Here is a 20,587-nt window from a genome sequence, read left to right on the forward strand (position 1 = left end):
GATGCAGCGAGAAGCTGTATTTCCGGACCAGGGATGGGGCAAGGGGGAGAGAGAGAAGGTTGCATTCTTTGAGCTGACCGGCTGCAGTTGTTGTTGTTCTAGGCTGATACGGGAAGTTTCTGGACAAGGGAGGGTAAAGAGGGTGGGTTTGATGGGTTTTGCGTATGTGAGTCCATTTGACGGAAATACGTAGCATTTCTAGCATAATTGTGGTTTAACGCTTTAATTTCTTTTTTTTTCTTTGTTCTTCTTTATTCCGTGTTGTTGGTGGCGGGATAGTATGGACTTGGCTGTTGGTTGTTGGCGTGCAGGGTCTTTTTACAGCACAGCGGGTACGGATACAGCACGGACAAATGCATGCAGTATGTGTACCTACCTATCCCTACATGTAGGTAGATACATGTATATGGGCTGCACGTTGTCTTAGTAGTGGCAGCTTTTTACAGGCATCTTGCTCCGTCGTATCGGCCTTAGCAAGGCACTACTGTATGTAGCAGCATGAAAGTAGCAAGCCGAAGGAGCCAAGTGTCCGAATCTCTGCGATCTGATGCGCCCATACATGCGAGGTTGCATTGCGAGATTGTACGTGATAGCCGTTTCACCTATTGTTTAATCTCTGCGTTGTGCCTCTAGCCTCTACTGTTTTGTCCGTCTTGCTACTTCACGGCTGAGGACCTGAAGCTACATGTAGATAACGAGCGTTGGTCCTCCAAGCTAAAAAGTCGAGAAGCCGTGGACCAATTGGCTTTGCTCCGTGCCACCAGTCTAGTACAAAATCCGGCAGTAGATGAAAAACTAGAGTACGGTTGATTTGTGGAGATGGAGCGAGGATCAGCAAATATTGACTAGTGCGTTGTCTTAGCAGCAGGGATGCACAACGTGAGGATAAAAAAGTGCTGTGATATATAGCCTGGGGCGTCCCAAAACGTGGGACTTGATTCATAATGCTGGCCAATTGATCAATTAATCAGCTGTAATGGCAGCAACAACACCAGGAATGCGATTGGCCAAAACCAGCTCACGTACCAAACCGTTGGTACGTGTACGCTACCGCTTGCCTCGCTCAATTGAACTGTGGGTATCATGATACTTGATACACAAGGAATTTATTTGTACACTCCAGTTTTGTGAGATAATACGCTCTGTGACCTGTCGGTTTACCTGATCGAGTCGTTCTGTTCACCTAAATGTCGAAAGCCTGTACTTGTTACCACAATCAGTCAAGCGGCTAGGAAAGATAATTGTAAGCCAATACGCTTTTTAGTTTATACAACTCTTTATCTGATCAAGTCGTCGCGTTTATCTAACGCCGAATATTGTTTCGGATATATCACACTATTGGTTAGAAACCAGACTCGGCCTTTTCCAAGCGAAAATCTCACGTTTATAAGAGTTTTCTGTTCTGATATACTTTAGTATCGTATAGATAAAGGGTAAACGATATACCGCCATATGCCTTAACAATTGGACGCCTTTGCCAGAGTTTGCGTATAAATATATGATATTATTCCGCTTACTTTTCTCTTGTAGTTTACTAGATCTATATCAGTATAATCATTCTTTATTACAAACCTAAAGAGGTCAAAATTATAAGTCAGAATTGCAGACTAAGACTATAAAGGTTAGTATTGTCTTTTAGGGCTATTAGTATTACATCTAGTAAAGCAACACATGCCAGATTATACACATAACAGCAATTATCAATTGCCGTTTTAGGTCAGTGGTATAATTAGCGCTAGTGTGTAAATAAGATCATAGACGCTAAAACAACTAACCTTATTCTAGACTATTTTGCTCACAAGGCCCACGCTGACTTGGCAAAATGCAATACAACTCTGGCACAGTAAGAGCAGCGTATTAGTAGATACAGCTCCAAAGAAATAATACGCTACGGGTAATATCTAGATCAATCACGATAGGAGGACTTTGCAAAGGGATAAGTGGCAGATTTAAAAGGAAAAAGGCAATCTTGTATGAAAATAATCCAAGATCAAAGTACGTCTTTCATAACAGGTACACAATTGGTATAAAACATGCTTTATAGAAATACTCTGCGACAGTATCCGATCTATACGGCAAATTCACCGTCCGTGATTATTAATGCACGTATTAGTAGATCCAGTGGCGTTGGGCCGAGCCTATTACTACCCAAGCCCAACTGTTGCCCGATAGGCACATCAACCTGCTGTCAAAAGTGCTCCGGATCGCGGCACCAGATAAGGCCCAGATAAAGCCAGATAAAGCATGTGGACATGGCAGCACGGCCGGCTAAGCTGCCAATTGCCGAACCGGCCGGGCATGAGAACGTTTCTCCATCTGTGATTCGATTTAACCTTCTCGCTCCATATGGATCGAAAGCACGGCTGCGACATGGGATGGGATGGATCGGAATGGGATGGGATGGGGGCGAGGGCGAGGGCGAGATTGCGAGATTGCGAGATTGACAGACAAGATGACGGTGTAAGACAAGGATTCTACCTTTTGGGTCTTTGTCTACATGGCAATTTATTGCTATCTGTTCGCAAAAAGGCAGGAATGGCGGGAAAAAAAACGTGTAAAGAGGCCGATAGGAGATGGATGCTATAACGCAAGTGATGAGCGCCAACTCTCTCGCTATGTACTATGAGGAGCATAGAGAGGAAATAGGACATGTATTCGGCCACAGATGTCATATAATCCTCGTACAATACAGCTACGTTTCCTAAGCGGATGACAGCCGATCCTCGGTCAATTTACCCAATAGGCATATTTGCAGTATATCCTTCGCGCCCTGCTTATATCGAAGCCGCGGGAGAATTAGTCGTCCACATTACCGCATAGTACACGTATACATGTAGGCTGCGTGGACCTCCAAATGGGGCTTGGCGGTGAGCAGGTTTAGGCGGAGCTGAGCCAGTCGTTTTTCGTGGGGCATAGGGCGGAAATAAGACGTCCAAGGGTAGGAATTACGGCCTGCTCTCCCTATTGTTGCGTTTTGCGGTGCGCCTGTGAATACATGTACATACCTAATACGAGGCGAAGGCTGAACCAACAGGGGGGTTCATGTTTGCTGCTGCTACTGTACGAAATACTCTAGTCTGGCCTTTTTTTTTATATATTTCAATCATATAGGTAGCCGAGTTGGGACCAATCATGTTAAGGAGTGTGCGTCTCTAAGGCGAGTTTGATGCAGACCATCTCAGACTCGTCAAATGCGACGCTACAGCTAACAGCACACACACATATATATACATACTGTAGGTAGGCAGCTATAAAGGGCAGTGAGTCCCCAAGACAAGATGTATATACAGATACACTGGGCAATTGATCGAGCCTCATTCTACATACGAATACCCTTTGAGCTTGCAATGAAGCTTGGCCGAGATGGACAGATGCGCCATTAGTGGCTGCTAAACCTCGGCGCGCTGCCACAAACGGACGCGATGCACTAACACGGCAGGACAATTTCCTTAGTGCGGGGGATTTTTTCACTTTTTCCCCAAGATTGATTGATGAGAAGAAACGAGCGCTTGGCGGGCTCTGCGCAGTTATAGAGTTTAATTTCAGGCGTCATCTTCGTTGCGAGTTTGAGGCTATAGCAGCTTGGGTTTGATGAGGCTGCTCATCGCCGGGCGATAGCGCGAGGGGCGAATCTCTTGGCCTTGTCAGTTGAAGACAGGGCCGTCGTTCACTCACTTCGACTCATCTCATCTCACCTCATCTCAGCTCACTCCAGCTCACTCCTTTTGCTCCATCACCGCCATGGACTCCATCCAGGACCGCATCTCCCTCCTGCTGGACTGGGCCGCCTCCCACCACGCCGCGCTGCATCCCTCCGCCGAAGTCTACGACGACCCCGAGACGGGCCTCTCGTTCCGCGTCAAACCCTCAGCCTCGCCCATCCCGCCCTACGAGCCCATCGTCAGCCTGCCGACGAATCTCTCCCTCTCCTACGCAAACGCCCTGCAGCCAACGCCCGCCTTTCCCCGGGACTTTCTCTCCAAGACGAAGCCCCATGTGATTGGCCGCCTGTTCCTCATCAAGGAGCTGCTCAGGGGCGAGGAGTCCTTCTGGTGGCCCTATATCCAGGCGCTGCCGCAGCCCGAGGACGTCGACGACTGGGCGCTGCCGCCGTTTTGGCCCGAGGAGGAGGCCGAGCTGCTCGAGGGCACGAATGTCGAGATTGGGCTGGACAAGATCCGCGCCGATCTGAAGAGGGAGTTTCGCGATGCAAAGGCGCTGCTGCTTGCGTCGCAGAAGGATGCCGAGGATGATTTCAGCGAGCTGCTGACGAGGGAGCTGTACAACTGGGCGTACTGCATCTTCTCGAGCCGCTCGTTTAGGGCGTCGCTGGTCATGTCGGAGGCGCAGCAGCAGGCATTGCCGGAGGATGTATCGGTTGATGACTTTTCAGTGCTGCTGCCGCTGTTTGACATTGGGAACCACGACATGACGGTGGATGTGAAGTGGGAGCTCGACGCTGCAAACGCAACAAATTCAGGGGCTGCGTGTCAGCTCAAGGTTGGGAGGGAGCACAGGCCCGGGCAGCAAATCTTCAACAACTACAGCCCCAAGACGAATGCCGAGCTGCTCCTGGGCTACGGCTTCATGCTGCCCGTCACGGACGAGCTGCACAACGACTATATCCACGTGCGGAAACGCACCGCCCCTTCAGCTCCTCTGCCGTCCAGCCCTCAATCCGGCAGCAGCGTGCCCGAGGAGTATCTCATCTCTCTCCGGCCCGTGACTGATCCATCCTCCTTGCTCGCCACGTCCAAACAGGCTCTCCTCATCAACCCCCCAGCGCTTGGCCTCCTCGGGGCATTCAAGCACGTGCAGCACGACATGGTGTGGGACATCCTCATGACGCTCCTGCAGCACTCGTCCATACCGCTCATCAAGCTCATTCCCCTAAACTCCAACACATTCCCCTCGGAGGAAGAAGCAGTGCGACAGCGTCAAGAGCGATTCTTCTCCGGACACGTCAACGACGAGTGCCAGGAGTATCTGGAGCAGACGGTGGCCATTATCCAGCACAAGGTGCTGCAGGAGCTGGAGCGGCTCAACGAGACGGACATGGAGGTTGTGGGCGACGACGTGGAGCTGCTGTCGCCGAATCAGCGGCTGGCGCTCGAGTACAGGGAACGGTGCAGACGGGTGTTGGAGAATACGCTGGGGACGATGGGGGAGGATGAGATGATGCAATATGACGAATGAATGACTGGATATACTAGAATTGGAGACGAGATACCAAAATGTGGTCATGAGGGAATATAGACATATATATATTATAGTAATGATATTTGTTTGAAATATCTTGACGCTCGTATTCATATATGTACATTTAGGATAACTAGGTAGGCAAAAACAATTGGAGCAAAAGCAAGAATCACGAAGACCCATCCAGCGCATCCTTCAACTCAGCCTGCATCAGCGCCTCCTCGAGGGGAATCTCCTTGAGCGAGACAATCTTTGTCTTTTTGTAAAACTTCCATATCAGATACGCCGCAAGCACAAGCGGAATGTCCCTTTTTTTCCCCATGTTAGCCATTGAGAAATAGACACTCGAGAAGAAAGACTTACAAATACGCAGACACAAAGCCGCTGGCGCTCCAGTTGCCCTTTGTAAAGACGTAGAAGCCGTTTGTGAGCAGGATGATGCTGCACATGAAGAGCGCGGCCGCCGAGCTGTACACTGTGGCAATCATGTTAGTCTCATCATCTCATATAGATACAGCCAGTTAACATCAAGCACTTACACGTCCAGCTATTGTGCCACGGCAGCCGCGTAGCCGGAATCCCCTGCACCTTCAAGGCCATCCGCAGCCTCACGTGGTTCAGCACAATGCAGATCCAGCTCACCAGCACGCCCGCGCCCACCAGGTCCATCAGCCAGTAAAACGCCGTCAGCGCCCCGTTGCTCAAGCTCATAAACGCCAGAAACGAAAACACGATATACAGCGTCGTGGCCACCCACGGCACGCCCCACGACGTCGTGCGCAGAAACACCTTGGGCGCCTGTCTCTTGAGCGCCAGGCCGTACAGCACGCGCGTGCCCGACAGCAGCGCCTGGTTCGACGACGACCACGCCGACGTGATGACGATGGCGTTGATCACGGACGGCACGGCGGGATAGCCCGCGGCCGAGACGGCAATGACAAACGGGCTTTGGGCTGCGGTGCCGGACTCGTCGCTGAGCCGGTCGTCGTCGGAGCTGACAATCATGCCGACGATGAGGATCGCCAGCATGTAGAAGAGGATGATGCGGATGAAGACGTTGCGGCAGGCTCTGGGGATGGCCTTTCGGGGGTTTGCAGTTTCAGCTCCGGCCATGGCCAGCGACTCCACGCCCGCAAAGGAGAAGACGGCACCCGTCATGACGCTCCAGTAGCCCAGAAACTTGCCCCAGTTGCCCGTCGCAATATACTCAACAAACGGGCCCGGGTTCTTCCAGAAGCGAAAGTACGTCGGCTTCACGCCGGGGATGCCGCCGAGGTCAATCACCAAACCAAAGATGATAAGAAACACCACCATGAGGATCTTGAGCGTCGCGAAAAAGGCCTCGATCTCGCCGAACCAGCGAATCCCCGAGAAGCCCACCACGGCCGTCAAGATGATAAAGACGATGATCCACACGCTCGGGTTGAGGTCCGGCAGCCAATACGCAAACAGCACGCAAATGGCCGTAATCTCGCTCGGAATCGACAGCAAATTGCCATACACCAGGTTCCAGCCCACCGCAAAGCCCAGCGCCGGATCGACCAGCACTTCAGCGTGTCTTACAAACGACCCCGTCACGGGCAGCAGCGCCGAGACCTCGCCCAGGGCAAACTGCACGGCGCTCACGACCAGCCCGACGGTGCCATAACCGAGCAATGCGCCGAGGGGTCCTCCCGTCTGCACGGCGCTGCCGAGGCCGAGGAATAGGCCTGTGCCGATGGCGCCGGCGATGCCCAGCATGGTCAGGTGGCGCTCCTTGAGGCCGCGCTTGAGATCGCGCTCTTCGGTGGCGGTGACGAGGTCGCCGTCGAGGTCGCCGAGGGTTTTGACGGGGTCGTCGTCCATGAAGCCGGAGGCTTGCTGCTCGATGTCGATGCCATGGTCAGTGGTTTTGACGTCTGAGTTGTCTTTGCCGTAGTAGTTTGTGTTGTATCCTCCTCCTCCTCCTCCTCCTTCAGATCGGTCGATGAGCGGCGACATTGCGTTTGGCGGTGCGGCTTTGGAAGCAGATGCTCGATTTGCACTCGTCATGCCCTGGAGATTGATGGCTCTCTGTTAAACCCTTTGTAGTATGTATCTTCAGCAGCTACTCCAAGCTTTCTTTTCTGCTCAGCTTGAACTTTGCAAGAAGAAGTCGAAGCGGGACACTCCTCAGCTGTGGCTTTGCCAACTGCGTGTAAGTCAGTTACACACGTGCCTCCTCTTGCGTCTATATATGTCTCACACAGAGACACTCTCTACAGCATCCAACTCATGGAAGAGAAGAGAAGCTCCCGCATCTTAGAAAAGGTAAGAAAAATTAAAAAAGACCGTAAGCACCTCGGCACGAACAAGGTACATGTCAGTAGTTAAAAGAAAAAAAAGCAAGCAAGCTCGTTATCTTCCCCCCCTCAACCATCCATACGCGGTCTAATAGTGGAGTGCCTTTTAGTACTGATATCGCAATCGGGCCCCTGGCTCACCCAATTTTGAGTTGTAGCGGCTGAGCTCTCCACTGTGGGCGGGTGTTTGCATTTTTTTGTGTTGCCTAAACGGGCATCTATACACGAGGTTGAATTGGGATTTGCGAAGCACTCAGCTGTCAGTATTTCATTTCTCAATAGAAATGACGATACCAATGCTCGAAATAATGAAAAATGATAAATGTAGCTACGTTCACAACATCGAATTCTGAAAGCTCCATGCCTTGAACCCCATGTACAATAACGCGGAGAGAGTGACACTAAACGGATAGTTCCACGCGCTATAGGACTTTTGCAGCCCACAAGGCTTGCTCAATGGGGAACTAAACGGGCAACATCTCGTACGCAGGCCAAAGCTAGTGGCTTGAGAATGGCGCCATGGTGCCGAGAACGGCTTGTTAAATGTGCATATAAAACACCAAGGCTAGAGAGCCTCAAATGGTGCTATCACAGCCATTACATCTTCAATATCTTCTTCTCTCCACAACATCTCAGCACAGCCTTCAGCCCTTTGCAAAGTGATAATCACGCTTATTGAGCAGTATAGACATGTCCCATGTCATTAGACACTATTTCTGGCTATCATCTATCCAAGTAACTTATAGATAGTAGTCCGTTGTCAACTCAAACAGAAGCCATCTTCAAACCAAGAATTAGAACTATAATAAGCCAGATCTTAACGCTTCTAACAAGAATCCAGCAATCCATACTCAAATCCTAGACAAGTCATTCCATGACACCAATCAATCCAGGTAACCCATTCTCATGCCTCTACCCCATCACTCTCGTTTTCATATCCCGTCTTTCCAGTACCCCGTTTCACACCTTACTTCCCAAACTCAACAAGCTTTACAACATCTCTACATATGCCCTACAAAGAAACGCTTCAAATAACACTTCGTCAAGAGACAGCACGCACACCAAGACAAGTCAAAAGACAAACATCCAAATGCATTGATACATATACCCACTAAATCTCTACTCTCTCCCTTAATAAAGAAACCTCGTCTCCCCCATCTACATTAGAGAAAATAATCTTAAAGTGAAACACACACAAGTCTGCTTTCAATTCTTCGTCTTCTTCCCCTTCCACTCCTTCCACACATTGTAAAAAAAGTATAATGTAAAACTCCAATTTTCTTCCCAAAGGCGCCACGCAATGCTTAACCAGTATTATTAAAATACACTTAATCCTCTTCCTCTCCCGACAACAAAGCAAACAAAAATCCAAAAAAACAACAACAAACCAAGGCGTGTATGGATCGAAAACAGATCGGACGCTGCCTCCAACTAAAGGGGCAGTTATATAGGCTATATATGACTCTTTGACAGTCAAAAGGAAAAAACAAAGAAAATGTTTAAAATATGCCAAGTAATGCTCCAACAGCAATGTCAGTGTAGTGCCTAAGGGGCAACACCCTGTCGCCACCTCTCAACGCGATCCAAGCTGCCATTCGGCGCTGCGATCCCCGTGCCCAGCTGAATAACTCCATTGGAATTATACAGATTGCGCGCGGTGTTGTACATTGGGTTACCAGCCATCTGATTCATGCCAGTCAGCCCGCTATACGACTGCTGCCTGCCATAGGCAGTCTGAGGCGGCATCATCATGGTAGCCCGGTGGTTTCTAGGACCAGTATTGGTGAAGCTCCGGCTATGCAGCGTATTGAGAGCAGCCGTCGATCTAGACGCCTCGAGGCCGAAACCGCCTGTTCCGTCATTGTACTGGCCGCCCTTGAAGCCTCCTGCGCGAGCGTTGCCCGGCAGCACCAGGGCAGTGGGCATCTGAGCCCTCACGGCAGCCATCCTGGCGTCCTGTTCGGCGATCCTCATATGCTCCTCCTGCCGGCGTCGTTCTTCCGCAATTCGAGGATCCTCGGATAGCTGGTGCACAGAGAGCATATCGGCCATGCTCACTCGGCGAGACAGCCTATTGGCCTGTTCGCCCGTCAGATTTCCATAAGCCGTCAGTCTCTCACCCGTCAGATTGCCATAGCTCATCTCTCGTGCGCGGGCCTCGCGTTCAGCCTGCAGACGACGGCGGCGCTGGCCAAGGGTCTCGTCCTCTGGGTTGGGCGATTTGCCTTCTTTTTCCTTGGGTTCTTCAAGGTCGCCAAACTGGCTCAAAAACTCGGCGGAAAACGCGTTGCTAACAGGGCGGACCCTGGGCAGTGTCGATTCCGCCAGACGTCGCTTTCTAGCTCCAAGAGTCTCTTCTTCAAACTCTGCTGCAAGTGGCTCTGGAGATGCTGCTGCTGCGGTAATGGTGGTACGCGCATCGTCGTCTACAGCTCCGTCAGGCGTAATGATGCGAGGTGAACCAGCCGCAGGCTGCACTTCTGCCATGCGTGTAGGACCCAGGCTCAGATTGCTCTGGCGCTTGGCAGTAGTAAAGGCAGCAGAGGCGCGGCCCTGCAGACGAGCGGCGCGTTGGCTCAGGGGTTCGTTCTCCTCCATCTCGCGAGCCTCCATCAGGCCGACGGGACGTTCGAGATCGAGCATATTCTTGGCACCGTCGTGCATCGCGGCAATGACAGCCAGAGGCACGTCTTCGTCATCTGACAAGTGTTGCTCTACCGGAATGTTTTGATCCTCCCAGGCAAGGTTCACGCGGCTCTTTAAGCGCTGCTTGCGCTGCATCTCGGCAACGGCATCCATCTCTAGGAGAGTGGCTCGCATTCGCTGGGGCACCATGTTGCCCTGGTTGAGCAGTCGCTCCTTTTGTCGCTGTTTTCGAAGGTGGATCTCACCAAGAAGGGTCGTGGGCTGGCCATCAAAGATACCTTCTTCGAGTTCCTCCTCTTCTCTTTCTCCCTCCTTTTCTTCTTCGTTAGCTCCGTCATGGCCGTTGTCATGAGCTCCACTAGGACCAGCTTCAGACTCGTTAGCCTCTATTCCTAGCAAGCTGCTCTTGCTTCGTTTAGTGAGCAGTCTGATAGTTGAACCCTTGGACGGTAACTCGGTAATAGTGTTTGTAGAAAGCTGTTGAGATTTGTGCTTCGCCGCGTTCTTTTTGCCATCCTTCTTCTTCGCCTGTCCATATACCTCGTTGCCCAGCTTGCCGGCGTACAAATGGTCGGTAAAGGCACTGACGGGAGCGGTCGCTGAGGCGTCGAGGATGCTGTCGAGTGTAGCCATGGCTGATCCGTCCCTGACCTCAATCTCGGGGCTCTCAGACGGCTGCTCGAAAAACACGCTGGCCCGGAGGTGAGGGGGGAGGGTGCTTAGTTTGTCCATGTTTGACTTGCGTTTGTCGGCATCGTTCTTGGACAGCTTCTGAGGACGGCGAAGGTCCTCCAGAGAGGGTGGTGCAGTCACTTCCCTGGACTGAGGAACGGGCCCCTCTATGAAATATGGTGTAGGCGTGGTAGCAGTGTCGTCGTCAACGTCGTCGAGCTTGTCTGCCACTGAGAGGGCTGCAAACGAATTGCGCTGCCCACTCAGGGGGTCAGGCAGGGTAATCTGCTCCAGGTCGGGGACGATGGACTTTCTCTTCTCCTTGGGCTGCATCATGGCGCTCAGGAGCTCCGAGCGTCGCTGGTTACGATCAGCAGCCTTGGGCTTGGAGGATAGCTTGGGGGGTAGGTTGAGCATGGCCGGAACACGGGCTGGGTAGTACAGCATGTGCTGGCCAGACTGGACGTCAAAGTAGGATTGCGGTCTCACGAACTCTCCGGATGACCGTTGTTGAGGGGTGCGTAGTTGGAAGGTGTCTTCCTGGGCGGCAGGAGGTTGGGGAGGCTCTTGGGCCGGCGGAGGCTCCTGGTATAGTTCTTGGTGCTGCTGGAGCGGGTGCTGGAGCGGGTGCTGGAGCTGGTATTGCTCCTGGTGCTGCTGAAGCTGGTGGTGCGCTTCTGGCAACCTCTCTCGCTTCTGCAAGCGTCCCATGTCGGCCGTAGCGAAACGCTCATCTTCCGTATCCGTCTCGCAGTGGGCGCCGTCAAAGTCGTCAAAGGCATTCTGGGCCACCTGGAACGTATTTGTGGAGTTTGCCGTCATGGGCCGCTCGGCTTCGCTATCGTGGTCGGAGGGCAGGTCTGGGTTGACCAAGATGAGGTTCGAAGCCCTGTGGCTCCGGAAGCCTCCCTCCATCATGTCGTGGAAGTCGTCCCCAAAGTTTGCGTCTTGTTGAATCATTTTCCTCGCGCTAGCTTCAGCATCAGTATCGGCATCGGTCATGTTATCAGCGGCGTGCTCGGCCTCGTCGAGGACCTGCTGGGTCAGGGAGATGGGCTCCGACTCGGAGATCTCAGCCAGCGAGGGCTTGGCGGACCGCACGCTTCTGACGGAGCTCTTGCCCGGCCCGTGGCGGGACAGGATGGAGTTGATGGCGTCGTGCTCCGGGCGGCCTGGGCCCGTGGAGGCGTTGGAGCCGGAGCGCATGCGGCCGGAGAGGGAGTTTGTGGGCGACATGACATACGCAGCGGGAGAGTAGCCCTTCTGGCGGGCGGCGGCGGCGGCGGACGAGGAGCCGTTGGACGGGTAGCGGCGCAGGCGTGACGAGGCCGAGTGCTCGTCGGCAGAGGCGGCGCGGGCGGCGAGGATGGAGGAGCGTCTGCTGTCGCTTCGTTTCAGTTCGCCGTGCAGGTCGCGGATGGCATCGTCGATGGAGCTGGTCATGGACAGGCGCTCGGCGGTGGCCTCGAGGTGGGCAACGTTGCTGATGGTGGACGCCGATCGCGTGAGCAGGTCCGAGTGGTGGTGATGGCGCGCCTCGTCGGTGGCGATGTGCAGGATGGGCTTTGGATGGGCCAGCTTGGTGCCCGGCTGCACGCTGCCCGTGTGCAATGGGGGGTCCTCGGGCGGCGAGCGGCGCAGCAGGGACGACGATGCAGACGCTGATGCTGAGGCGGATGCAGATGCAGGGGACCAGGCGGTGGTGTTGCTAATTGCAGCGCTGGCAATATCCGAGTCCCGGCCATAATTTGAGGGGCGCTCGTGTCGGCCGGGCCTGGCGCGTGCGTCGGGGCTCTGGGGCAGGGGCGCGGAAATGATGCCTCTGGAGGCGTCATGCTGCTTATCGCTGGCGCTTCTATTAAGAGAAACGGGAGCAGATGGATTATTGGAGTTGGAATTGGAAATGTTGCTGCTGCTGCCGCCGCCGTCGTGATTTGCGCTGGGCGACCACGGCAGCGGTGGCCCTGTGCCTGAGCCCGTGCTTTTCTCCTTCCAGCCCGCCTCGTCCACTTCTTCCTCTTCCATCTCTGCCTCGTTTTCCGCCTCGTCCACCCGCAGCTCCCGTCGCATCCTCGCTGTTGCTGCCGCTGCTGCGATTCCTCCTAGTGACAGTGTCGACTCTTGCTGGCCAGCTGCGGCCGTGGGCGACGACATGGCCAGATAGCGCCGGCGGATGGCTGCTGCAGACTCGGAGCTGGGAGACGTCGGCGATGATGTCGCAGGCAGCTTCTTCTGCTTGCCGCCGCTGCTGGGCGCAGAGTCGACAAACAGGCTCAGAGGCGTGCTGACTCGCCCGGCCACGGAAAGGAATGTCGGCGACACGGGACTGGTAGCCGTTGACGACGTCGAGAGTGGCGAAAGAGGTGCTGCTGCTGGAGCTGTTGGTGCTTCTTGCGTTGCTATTTGCGTTGCTTCTTGCGCTGCTACTTGCGCTGCTTGTACTGATACTGGTGCTGATTCTGCTTCTGCTTCTGCTTCTGCTTCTGCTTCTGCTTCTGCTTCTGCTTCTGGCGCTTCCCTTATGGTGGTGCCGCTGCTGCCGTCGTCATTACTGTTACTCGTCTTACTGCTGCGGTTGTCCGCAATGCCTCTGCCTTCAGCCGGTGCTTGTGCTGGTGCTGGTGCTGGTGAAGCTTCAGCCTCCGCGCCAGCGTCTGCAGCGTCTGCAGCAGCTCCTGGCATGGCGAAGAGAGAGGAGGGAAAAGCCTCCAAAGGAAATGCGACCTCGTATTAGCTAGCCTCAATCAATATCAACCCGCAGCGAAATGCCCGGCTCTCCAAATACGGTTATCTGCCTGTCTTTATCTTATTCCCCCCGTTTGGCGTCTTGCCCTCTCTATTCGGGATGGTCAGGTCAGGTGGGCGAGCTGGACCGTCGCCTATACAGTAAAACTCCTTGCTAGGCGCTCAATTGGGTGCGCGCGTGATGGGCGAGACATGAACGACGCCGCAGCAGCGCGGCCAGGGTCCAGAGGCGGATAAGCGGAGGCTCGTGATAGCGCAGATGAATTGAGCCGGTGGTTGTAGTATCTAACAGTATCGGATGGGTGCCAATGCCAATGCCTCGCTTCGGTTATCTTTGATGAAAACAAATGGCTGTAGTGTATGTTGTTGCTGAGGCGAGCCGAATTCATTCAAACAAGGGAAGCGTGAAAAGGAAAGAGAGATGGGAATTCCAAGCCAAAGCAAAAAATGCATATACTAGAAATAGCCTTACTCTCTAAGCCATCAAGACAGACACACCACTTCCACCCTCGGCAGTTAGTTTACTGGGCTGGTGGCTTGAGAGTCCCAACGAAAACTGGAAATGAATGAATAAAGAAGGGAAAAACTGCCGACTTCTCAAGGGAGAGAAAAAAAGAGAGTTTGGAGAATTTGGGTTTTAGCGGCCGAAGCGGCGTGGCCCGTTCCAACGTTGTTTTTTTCTGTACTGAAAGCGAGTGGTATGTGGACTCGTGTGCCTTGATTTTGGTTTTTTTTTTCGTAGTCGCGGTATTAGTAGCTGTACCTGTAGCGGATTAAGAGCCAGCCAACGGCGCTAATGGTGAGGAGGATCTGGATGCTGACGATGCTAGTGGTGATGGCGATGATAGAGATGGAGATGGAGATAGAGACGTGGTATAGAAGGAGTTGGTTATCTCTCTCTATTCAGGAAGCGATGAATGCTTGTCGTGGTGGTATCGTAGATAAATGGCCCGGATTTATGGACAAGATTCCAGTGTAAACCGACGTATATCGTAGCCCAAGTCACACACGCAGCGCAGACAGACAAAGAGTGGCTTTGCGAGGGAGAGAAAAAGAAAAAGGAGCAGGCTTTCTTCACCTCTCTCTTCTCTCGATCCTTTGCATCCAGTTCTTCTATTCGAGACTCTATCTGTACGTTGGCAAGTTAATAAACCAACGCCCCCCCGTCGCACCACGTCGAGAACAGCGCAGCACCTCCACTTGACAGGACCTGCGACCGGAACTGAGGCCCAGGAGGCGCCCAATCTTTGTGTCTTTTCCTCTGGATCCCTGCGCCGAGCTTGTGCCTGTAGCAATTGTCACAGACTGATTGCCGGCTGAGAGGGCGATGGCGCGGGATACTTCAGCTGGAAACCTTGTTTTGTTCTTAGTGCTTGCAATTGGATGGTGGCTTATTTGCTGCCCTCCATTACATGAAGCTTTTCGTGGGAAAGGCTCGTTTCAGCCAGATGGAGTTGAAATGAGAATGGATTCTTTGTTCTTTTTCTTTTTTTCTCTCTGTTTTTTTTCCTTTACTCCTCCTGATTCCAGATTTAATTCCATTCTTCCCGTTAATGCCGCTTTTTCCATCCTCTCCCAAGCCTCTTGGCTCCATGTCATATTGATGTGATCGAGATTTCCGATTTCCTCTGCTTCAGTCTCTTTCTTCTCGCTCCCCTGGGCCACGCCGATCGTTGCCCTGCTTCCTGTTTGCCAGCTAATGTTTCCTCCTCTCGGCATGTCCCATGCAAGGACCCGGAGTTTTTGTGCCGCCTATCAAAGGCGGTGCACAGCCCAATTTGCAACTTTCAGCGGCGTCTGATAGGGCCGGCGCTGCGGTCCCGCAGGCTTAGCAGCCTTACTACTACAGTGGTGACCTACCGCTAGCATCCAGCTAGCTGCCCTTGGTGTGCCGGTAGCATCGAAGCCACTCCAGTCGTGATGGGTGCTTATACAGGAGCTGATACAGGAGCTGATGAAAGGAGGAATACCAGCAGCACAATGCTGCCACACAGTTGCTGCCTCTGCCGAGCTGTGATTGTCCCTCCCTGTCCCTGTTCCTGTTTATCTCAATCCAGCTGACGAGGCTCTTGTATGTGTGTGTGTGCGTGTGTGTGTGTTTCACTTTGCAGACGCGCAGCTTCACCGGATGCATGAGCCGGGTTCGTGCGTGCCACGACGGCATATAAGCTGCATGGCACAAATCTCCCAGCAGCCGAGATGGTTGCACGACGCAAACCAGTGCGATGCGATGTGATTCGCTTTGCAATCAATCTCTTCCCTCCTTCTCTATTTTCTCTCTCGCTCAAACAATTGGCATGGACGTGTCGTAGTCTCTGTCTCTGCTCTAGCGTCAGCCCAGCTTCTTCTGTTCCCACCAGCATTCCGCGCGCTGTCTACTCGGAAAACTCAATCGCCATTTTGATGGCATTTGTATACAAATTACAGTCCCTCGCAACAACGCCACACAGGGACTACCCCTGCAGCCACTCAAGCCATTCAGGACCGTTTTTTTTTTTTTCTATTCCCATTTTTTTGTCTCTTTCTCTTACAAGTAGTACACTTCCAAGTTTTTTGCCCGGGATGCACGCTGCAGGGGTTCCCAGGAGAAAAAAGGAAAAAGAGGGACTGGCTCGCATAGGGGGCAGCAGCCCGATTGGCTGGCCTGTATGCCACCACTATGTCCGACGCACTACGAGCAGACTACGGATGCTACGGTAAGAAAAGCTGAATGTAAGAATAATAGCAAAGCACGAAACGGAAAGAAAGGAAAGGTAAGAAAATAATAAACAGGCCACAATAATGAAACAAGAAGAGAGGATGTCGCGGGGAAAGCTCGATAAGTGTGAGAGGTTCATGTATACACGTATTTTGGTGAGCCTCATCCGATCGCGCGTATCCATTTCGGGTCATGCTCCTGCAAGCCATCCCGCGAGATGGGACAAGATAAGAATGGAAGAGGCAGACGAAAGAGGCAGCCAGCCGGGCAAGCCACAAATCTTGAAAATCCTCCTCTGCTGCAGGGAGCAAGAAGCTGCCGAATACGTGTATTTGATGTAATTGTACGTATTAGCATGGGTGAGACCGAGGAATGCCTCCTGACAGCCCATCATCTCCATAAAAGTGTAATGGCCCTCTCTTTTACTTGCTGTCTTTATTTACATTGTGATTTTTTGCGCAATGCGGAATCAACCAATCACCTCATATCTACTTTTAGGGAATAGAAGTCTGCTTCACAGGACCGGCCGAGCGTCTCCGTCGCCAGGCTCTCGGCTCAACATGACGCAAGCCACATATACCATGTACCATGAGCTACGTGCACACGACTTACACCATGTTAGAAATAATCGCTGCGCAGTCTATGGAGTCATACATACTCGGCACCTCGCTTCGTATGCTTAAAGTGTTTATTTTTCACTTGAAGAAAAGACTATTACAATTTAAAAAAGAAAAAAAAGAGGCTCAATTGCAAATAGATACTCTTTCACCCATCTCCCATCTGCGTAACGATGCCATCGCCGGTTGATACAACCCAGCTGCCAGAAATTCCTGTGGCACGTTGCAATAAGCCCCTTAAACTTTAACTGTCTCGGTCATCTTGCCAGGGGAGATGAGCGGCAAGGAATTCCGCCTTGTGTGATGTCGCATCTGCTCCTGTCTTAGTAGATGCTGTTGTATACATGAAGGAGCTTCACAAGAGTCAAATTCAGCAGTTGGATCCGATAGCAGTTTATACAAGAAGCGTCATCTCAAGAAACACAAAATCAGAAATTTGATGATTTTGTAATAGTCAATCCATTTACAGCCTCGTACAAAGCACAGGACAATGTTTTCAACTTCAAAGTTCGCCATGAACTTTAGGGTAGACAACCTCGTGCACCAATATCTGAAACAAGGCCACTCACTCATCACGATGCTTCTTCTCCCAGCTCCACCCGTCGCTGCATCTCAGTGGGCTCTGCATGCCGTGCCTGCATTACCTCCAGTTGCCAAGATGTGGCCAAGCTCCTCGTGAACATTCCGTTCCCCAGTGGCGGTGAGCCAGGTAGCATCCATTCATCGATCAGACAGGGTACATATTGCATGTATATTTGCCATGTGGAGAATTGACGGAGAAACAAGCACTGCTTGGCATTCTGGAGGCAATCTGTTTATCGCGTGAATATGAAATGTCACAAGATATCGCCTTTGAGGCATAACAAGTAATACTACCGCGTAAAAGTCGAAAGATCTTCTACTACATCCAGGTATATTATCTCAATGTGCCCCAAGCTCCAAGCACTCCAAAACCGTTGACTGAGTGGCCGTAGCGTCTCCAAGCGAGGACCAGCCGTTTATCTCGCCTTGCACCACGTGGATTTTCAAATGCCCAGCAGCAGGCATGTTTATGGAATGGAATGCTCTCAATAACGCTGATTTGAACTCGGCACTCTGTATCCGTACTTGCACATGTCAGGGGCCCATTCTCCCTTGGAACCCAGACAGCTACGCGAGCCGGATGCGGCTCGGTATAGAGAGAGAAAAGCGGCTCCAAGGAAGAGATTCAATAGCGGCGGGATACAAAATACAATCTTAATAAATTAGAAGGAAGCAGAAAATAGAAACTTTGCCCACAATTATGGTATGTAGTAACTAGTACAGGTTATAATAAGAAACGGGTAGTCTACTATCAGAAGTATACCAGAATGAAGGCCCATATTGTCATTGATGGAGCAACATTGACAGACCCACAATCTACACAGAGCAACATCCCGTATCTCAAAAAAAAAAAAGCGCCCTCGGCACTTGGTAGGCCAAACTTGGTCTCTCTAAGCGAAATCGTGGACTCCGTTCAAGACGAAAGCAGTAGTTCAGTTTTGCAACTCCACAATATACGGAGAGCGAAATCTCGGATCTGCAAAATTTCTCGTACAAAAAAAGCCACTTCGTTGACTGGTCTATTGTGGCAATTTTGGCTCCAGCCCCCTCGTGGCGCAGCTCACTTGATGTTTTTCCCCTGGATTTAGCAGCTTTTAGCACACCTCGTGGCCATCTGTAGATGCCGTGCTAAAGCTGTCTATTCCAGTATCAAACATCTACTAGCTGTACAGTATCTACGCACAGTATTCACACAGAGAGATGTGCTATTAGATAACCGATACTCCGTCATCGGATGCATGACTGGTTCGTTGGCTCCAATAACGTGCCAGCGATGCATCAAGTTAATATCGCGCTTATCACGAAATCAAGCAAAGGTGGTGGGTGGTCTGCTGTTTTATGGTTTATGTAGGTACATGCAGGTTACAGGCACGGGAACACATGCGCACTTTTACGCTTCCTGCGTTCTCTCTACCCGATGCTCGTCGGCATTAAATTGCCGAAAAGGTTTAAACAAGAGAGAAGAAGAGGAATACAGTACAAGTCAAGAGTGTTGTCACGAAGACAAAGAAAGAAGGCAAAGTGTCGGTGAAGTATCGTGAAAAAGGGCGGGCGTGAAGGCCGGATAGAGTCCGTGAGCCCCAGCACTTTTTGGAGCGGCGCAAACAAGGGGCCTGGCGAGGGAGGGTTGAGTGAGCCCTTCTAGAACGCGAGGAGGCGATTGTGGTTTTGATAACGAGATTCTTATCGTCTGTATCTGTGTCTGTGTGCGGAGTCAAGGGAGGCGGTATTGGCGGCTGATTGCGGTATTATCTTGTTTTTGGTTTGATGTAAAGCACGACATCGACCAAAGAAAGTACTGAAGCAGGTATCGATGTGCTAATAACAATGCCAATGTACGAAATGGTGATGCATCCAGAGGCCTCGGCTTATACTGAAGCTTACTCACGATGCCCCGTCGCTGTCAGCTCACGCCGGCATTACCTAACAGGTGCAGCAAACAACGTGGTGGCCCGTCTGTAGCCATGCGGGGGAAGAGATTTTCTCGACGGACTAGCCTCCTCATGATCACCCATGGCGCAAGGATCCGAGGGGCGTAAAAACCGGTGAGGACGAGGCACGAGCACGCAAAGAGAAAGAGGGGCATTGGATTGGAGATTTTTGCTAGGCTCGATGCTCCGTTCAGGTACAGGCACCGTGCCAGAATGATAGGGCACAGACTGTGGCCCTGGACGACTTTACTGAGATGGTCGAATCTTACGCGGGAAGCGGATGAGTGGCTCGCTGCACGTGCGCATGCATTTGGCCTGTTTAGAGTTTTCTTACGTGGGAATTGCTAATTAGCCTTTGCGAGTTTCTATAATTGAATTAATTACACGTCCAATATCACCGACTGCTCGCTTGTTGAGGCGACCGGGATTGAACAATATCGAACACAGCGTCAATCTGTCAAGTTGGCGCACATTGTCCAATGGTGCCCGCCCACGTTCCCGCCAACTCAGGGGGAGCACAGCGCCTAAACTACCGATGCTAGCCCCCCTAACCGGCCTCCAAACCCCAGCTACGGGTCCCTAACGCATCCCCTAACGCATCCCCTAACGCCCTCTCCCCTACGGCGTCTGTCACCTGAGACCGTGCGCTGCCCGCCCATTACCTAACAGCCTACTGTGCGGGCACTTGGCCCGTCCACCGCCCCGACCATCTCCATCTCCAACTCTCCAGCCATCAAATCAAAAATCGTGAGCGCCGGTGACTGCGGCGCCGCACCACCAACTCCATGCTATCCGCAGCGTCCCCGCATCGCCTCCTCTGACTTGCTCGGGTCGACAGGTTAGAGGGCGGCGAACAGGCACATAGCGCTCCATTCGGCCGTCAGTCAGTCTTTGCCGCTCAGCAAGGCACGAACTCCTCCCGGCAAAGTCCCCAAGAAAGCAAAAGGCCCTGGGCCGAGCATCTGCATCTGCATCGCCATCCCTGCTCGAGCGGAACGTCTAGAAGCGCGAAGAACATACAAGTACCGGAGTGTTGATACTCCTTACGTACGGTACGAGTACCTCAACCAATACCTACCTACACGCACCAAGAGGCGGACGAGGGCCATAGAGAGCGTCTCTGCCCCGCCAACAAAGCATACATACCAGCCTTGTGCATGCTTGCTCGTGCTGCTT

At 52.2% G+C, this 20,587-nt stretch overlaps 4 protein-coding genes across 4 annotated transcripts; 2 read left to right on the forward strand and 2 right to left on the reverse strand.

Annotated features, from left to right (window-relative positions):
• Positions 1 to 3,741: 3,741 nt before the first annotated feature.
• On the forward strand, positions 3,742 to 5,196 carry TGAM01_v210907 (hypothetical protein; the record flags this gene model as incomplete). Its single annotated transcript, XM_018810297.1, has 1 exon — positions 3,742 to 5,196. One exon carries the CDS (start codon positions 3,742 to 3,744, stop codon positions 5,194 to 5,196), a length of 1,455 nt encoding a protein of 484 aa, XP_018656489.1.
• A 172-nt stretch (positions 5,197 to 5,368) lies between these two features.
• On the reverse strand, positions 5,369 to 7,230 carry TGAM01_v210906 (hypothetical protein; the record flags this gene model as incomplete). The annotated part of the gene is made up of 3 exons (XM_018810296.2): positions 5,369 to 5,507; positions 5,563 to 5,674; positions 5,739 to 7,230. The coding sequence occupies 3 exons, from the start codon at positions 7,228 to 7,230 to the stop codon at positions 5,369 to 5,371; spliced, it is 1,743 nt and encodes a 580-aa protein (XP_018656488.2).
• Positions 7,231 to 7,671: 441 nt separating this feature from the next.
• Positions 7,672 to 7,839, forward strand: TGAM01_v210908 (hypothetical protein; the record flags this gene model as incomplete). Its single annotated transcript, XM_024550912.1, has 1 exon — positions 7,672 to 7,839. A coding segment is annotated over one exon (168 nt), but the record flags the coding sequence as incomplete, so codon positions are not given.
• Positions 7,840 to 9,065: 1,226 nt separating this feature from the next.
• TGAM01_v210909 (hypothetical protein) lies at positions 9,066 to 13,520 on the reverse strand (the record flags this gene model as incomplete). Its single annotated transcript, XM_024550913.1, has 2 exons — positions 9,066 to 11,808; positions 12,082 to 13,520. The coding sequence occupies 2 exons, from the start codon at positions 13,518 to 13,520 to the stop codon at positions 9,066 to 9,068; spliced, it is 4,182 nt and encodes a 1,393-aa protein (XP_024404344.1).
• Positions 13,521 to 20,587: the final 7,067 nt, after the last annotated feature.

The sequence above is a fragment of the Trichoderma gamsii genome (genome assembly GCF_001481775.2).
Source record: "Trichoderma gamsii strain T6085 chromosome Unknown Scaffold_77.2, whole genome shotgun sequence".
NCBI lineage: Eukaryota > Fungi > Ascomycota > Sordariomycetes > Hypocreales > Hypocreaceae > Trichoderma > Trichoderma gamsii.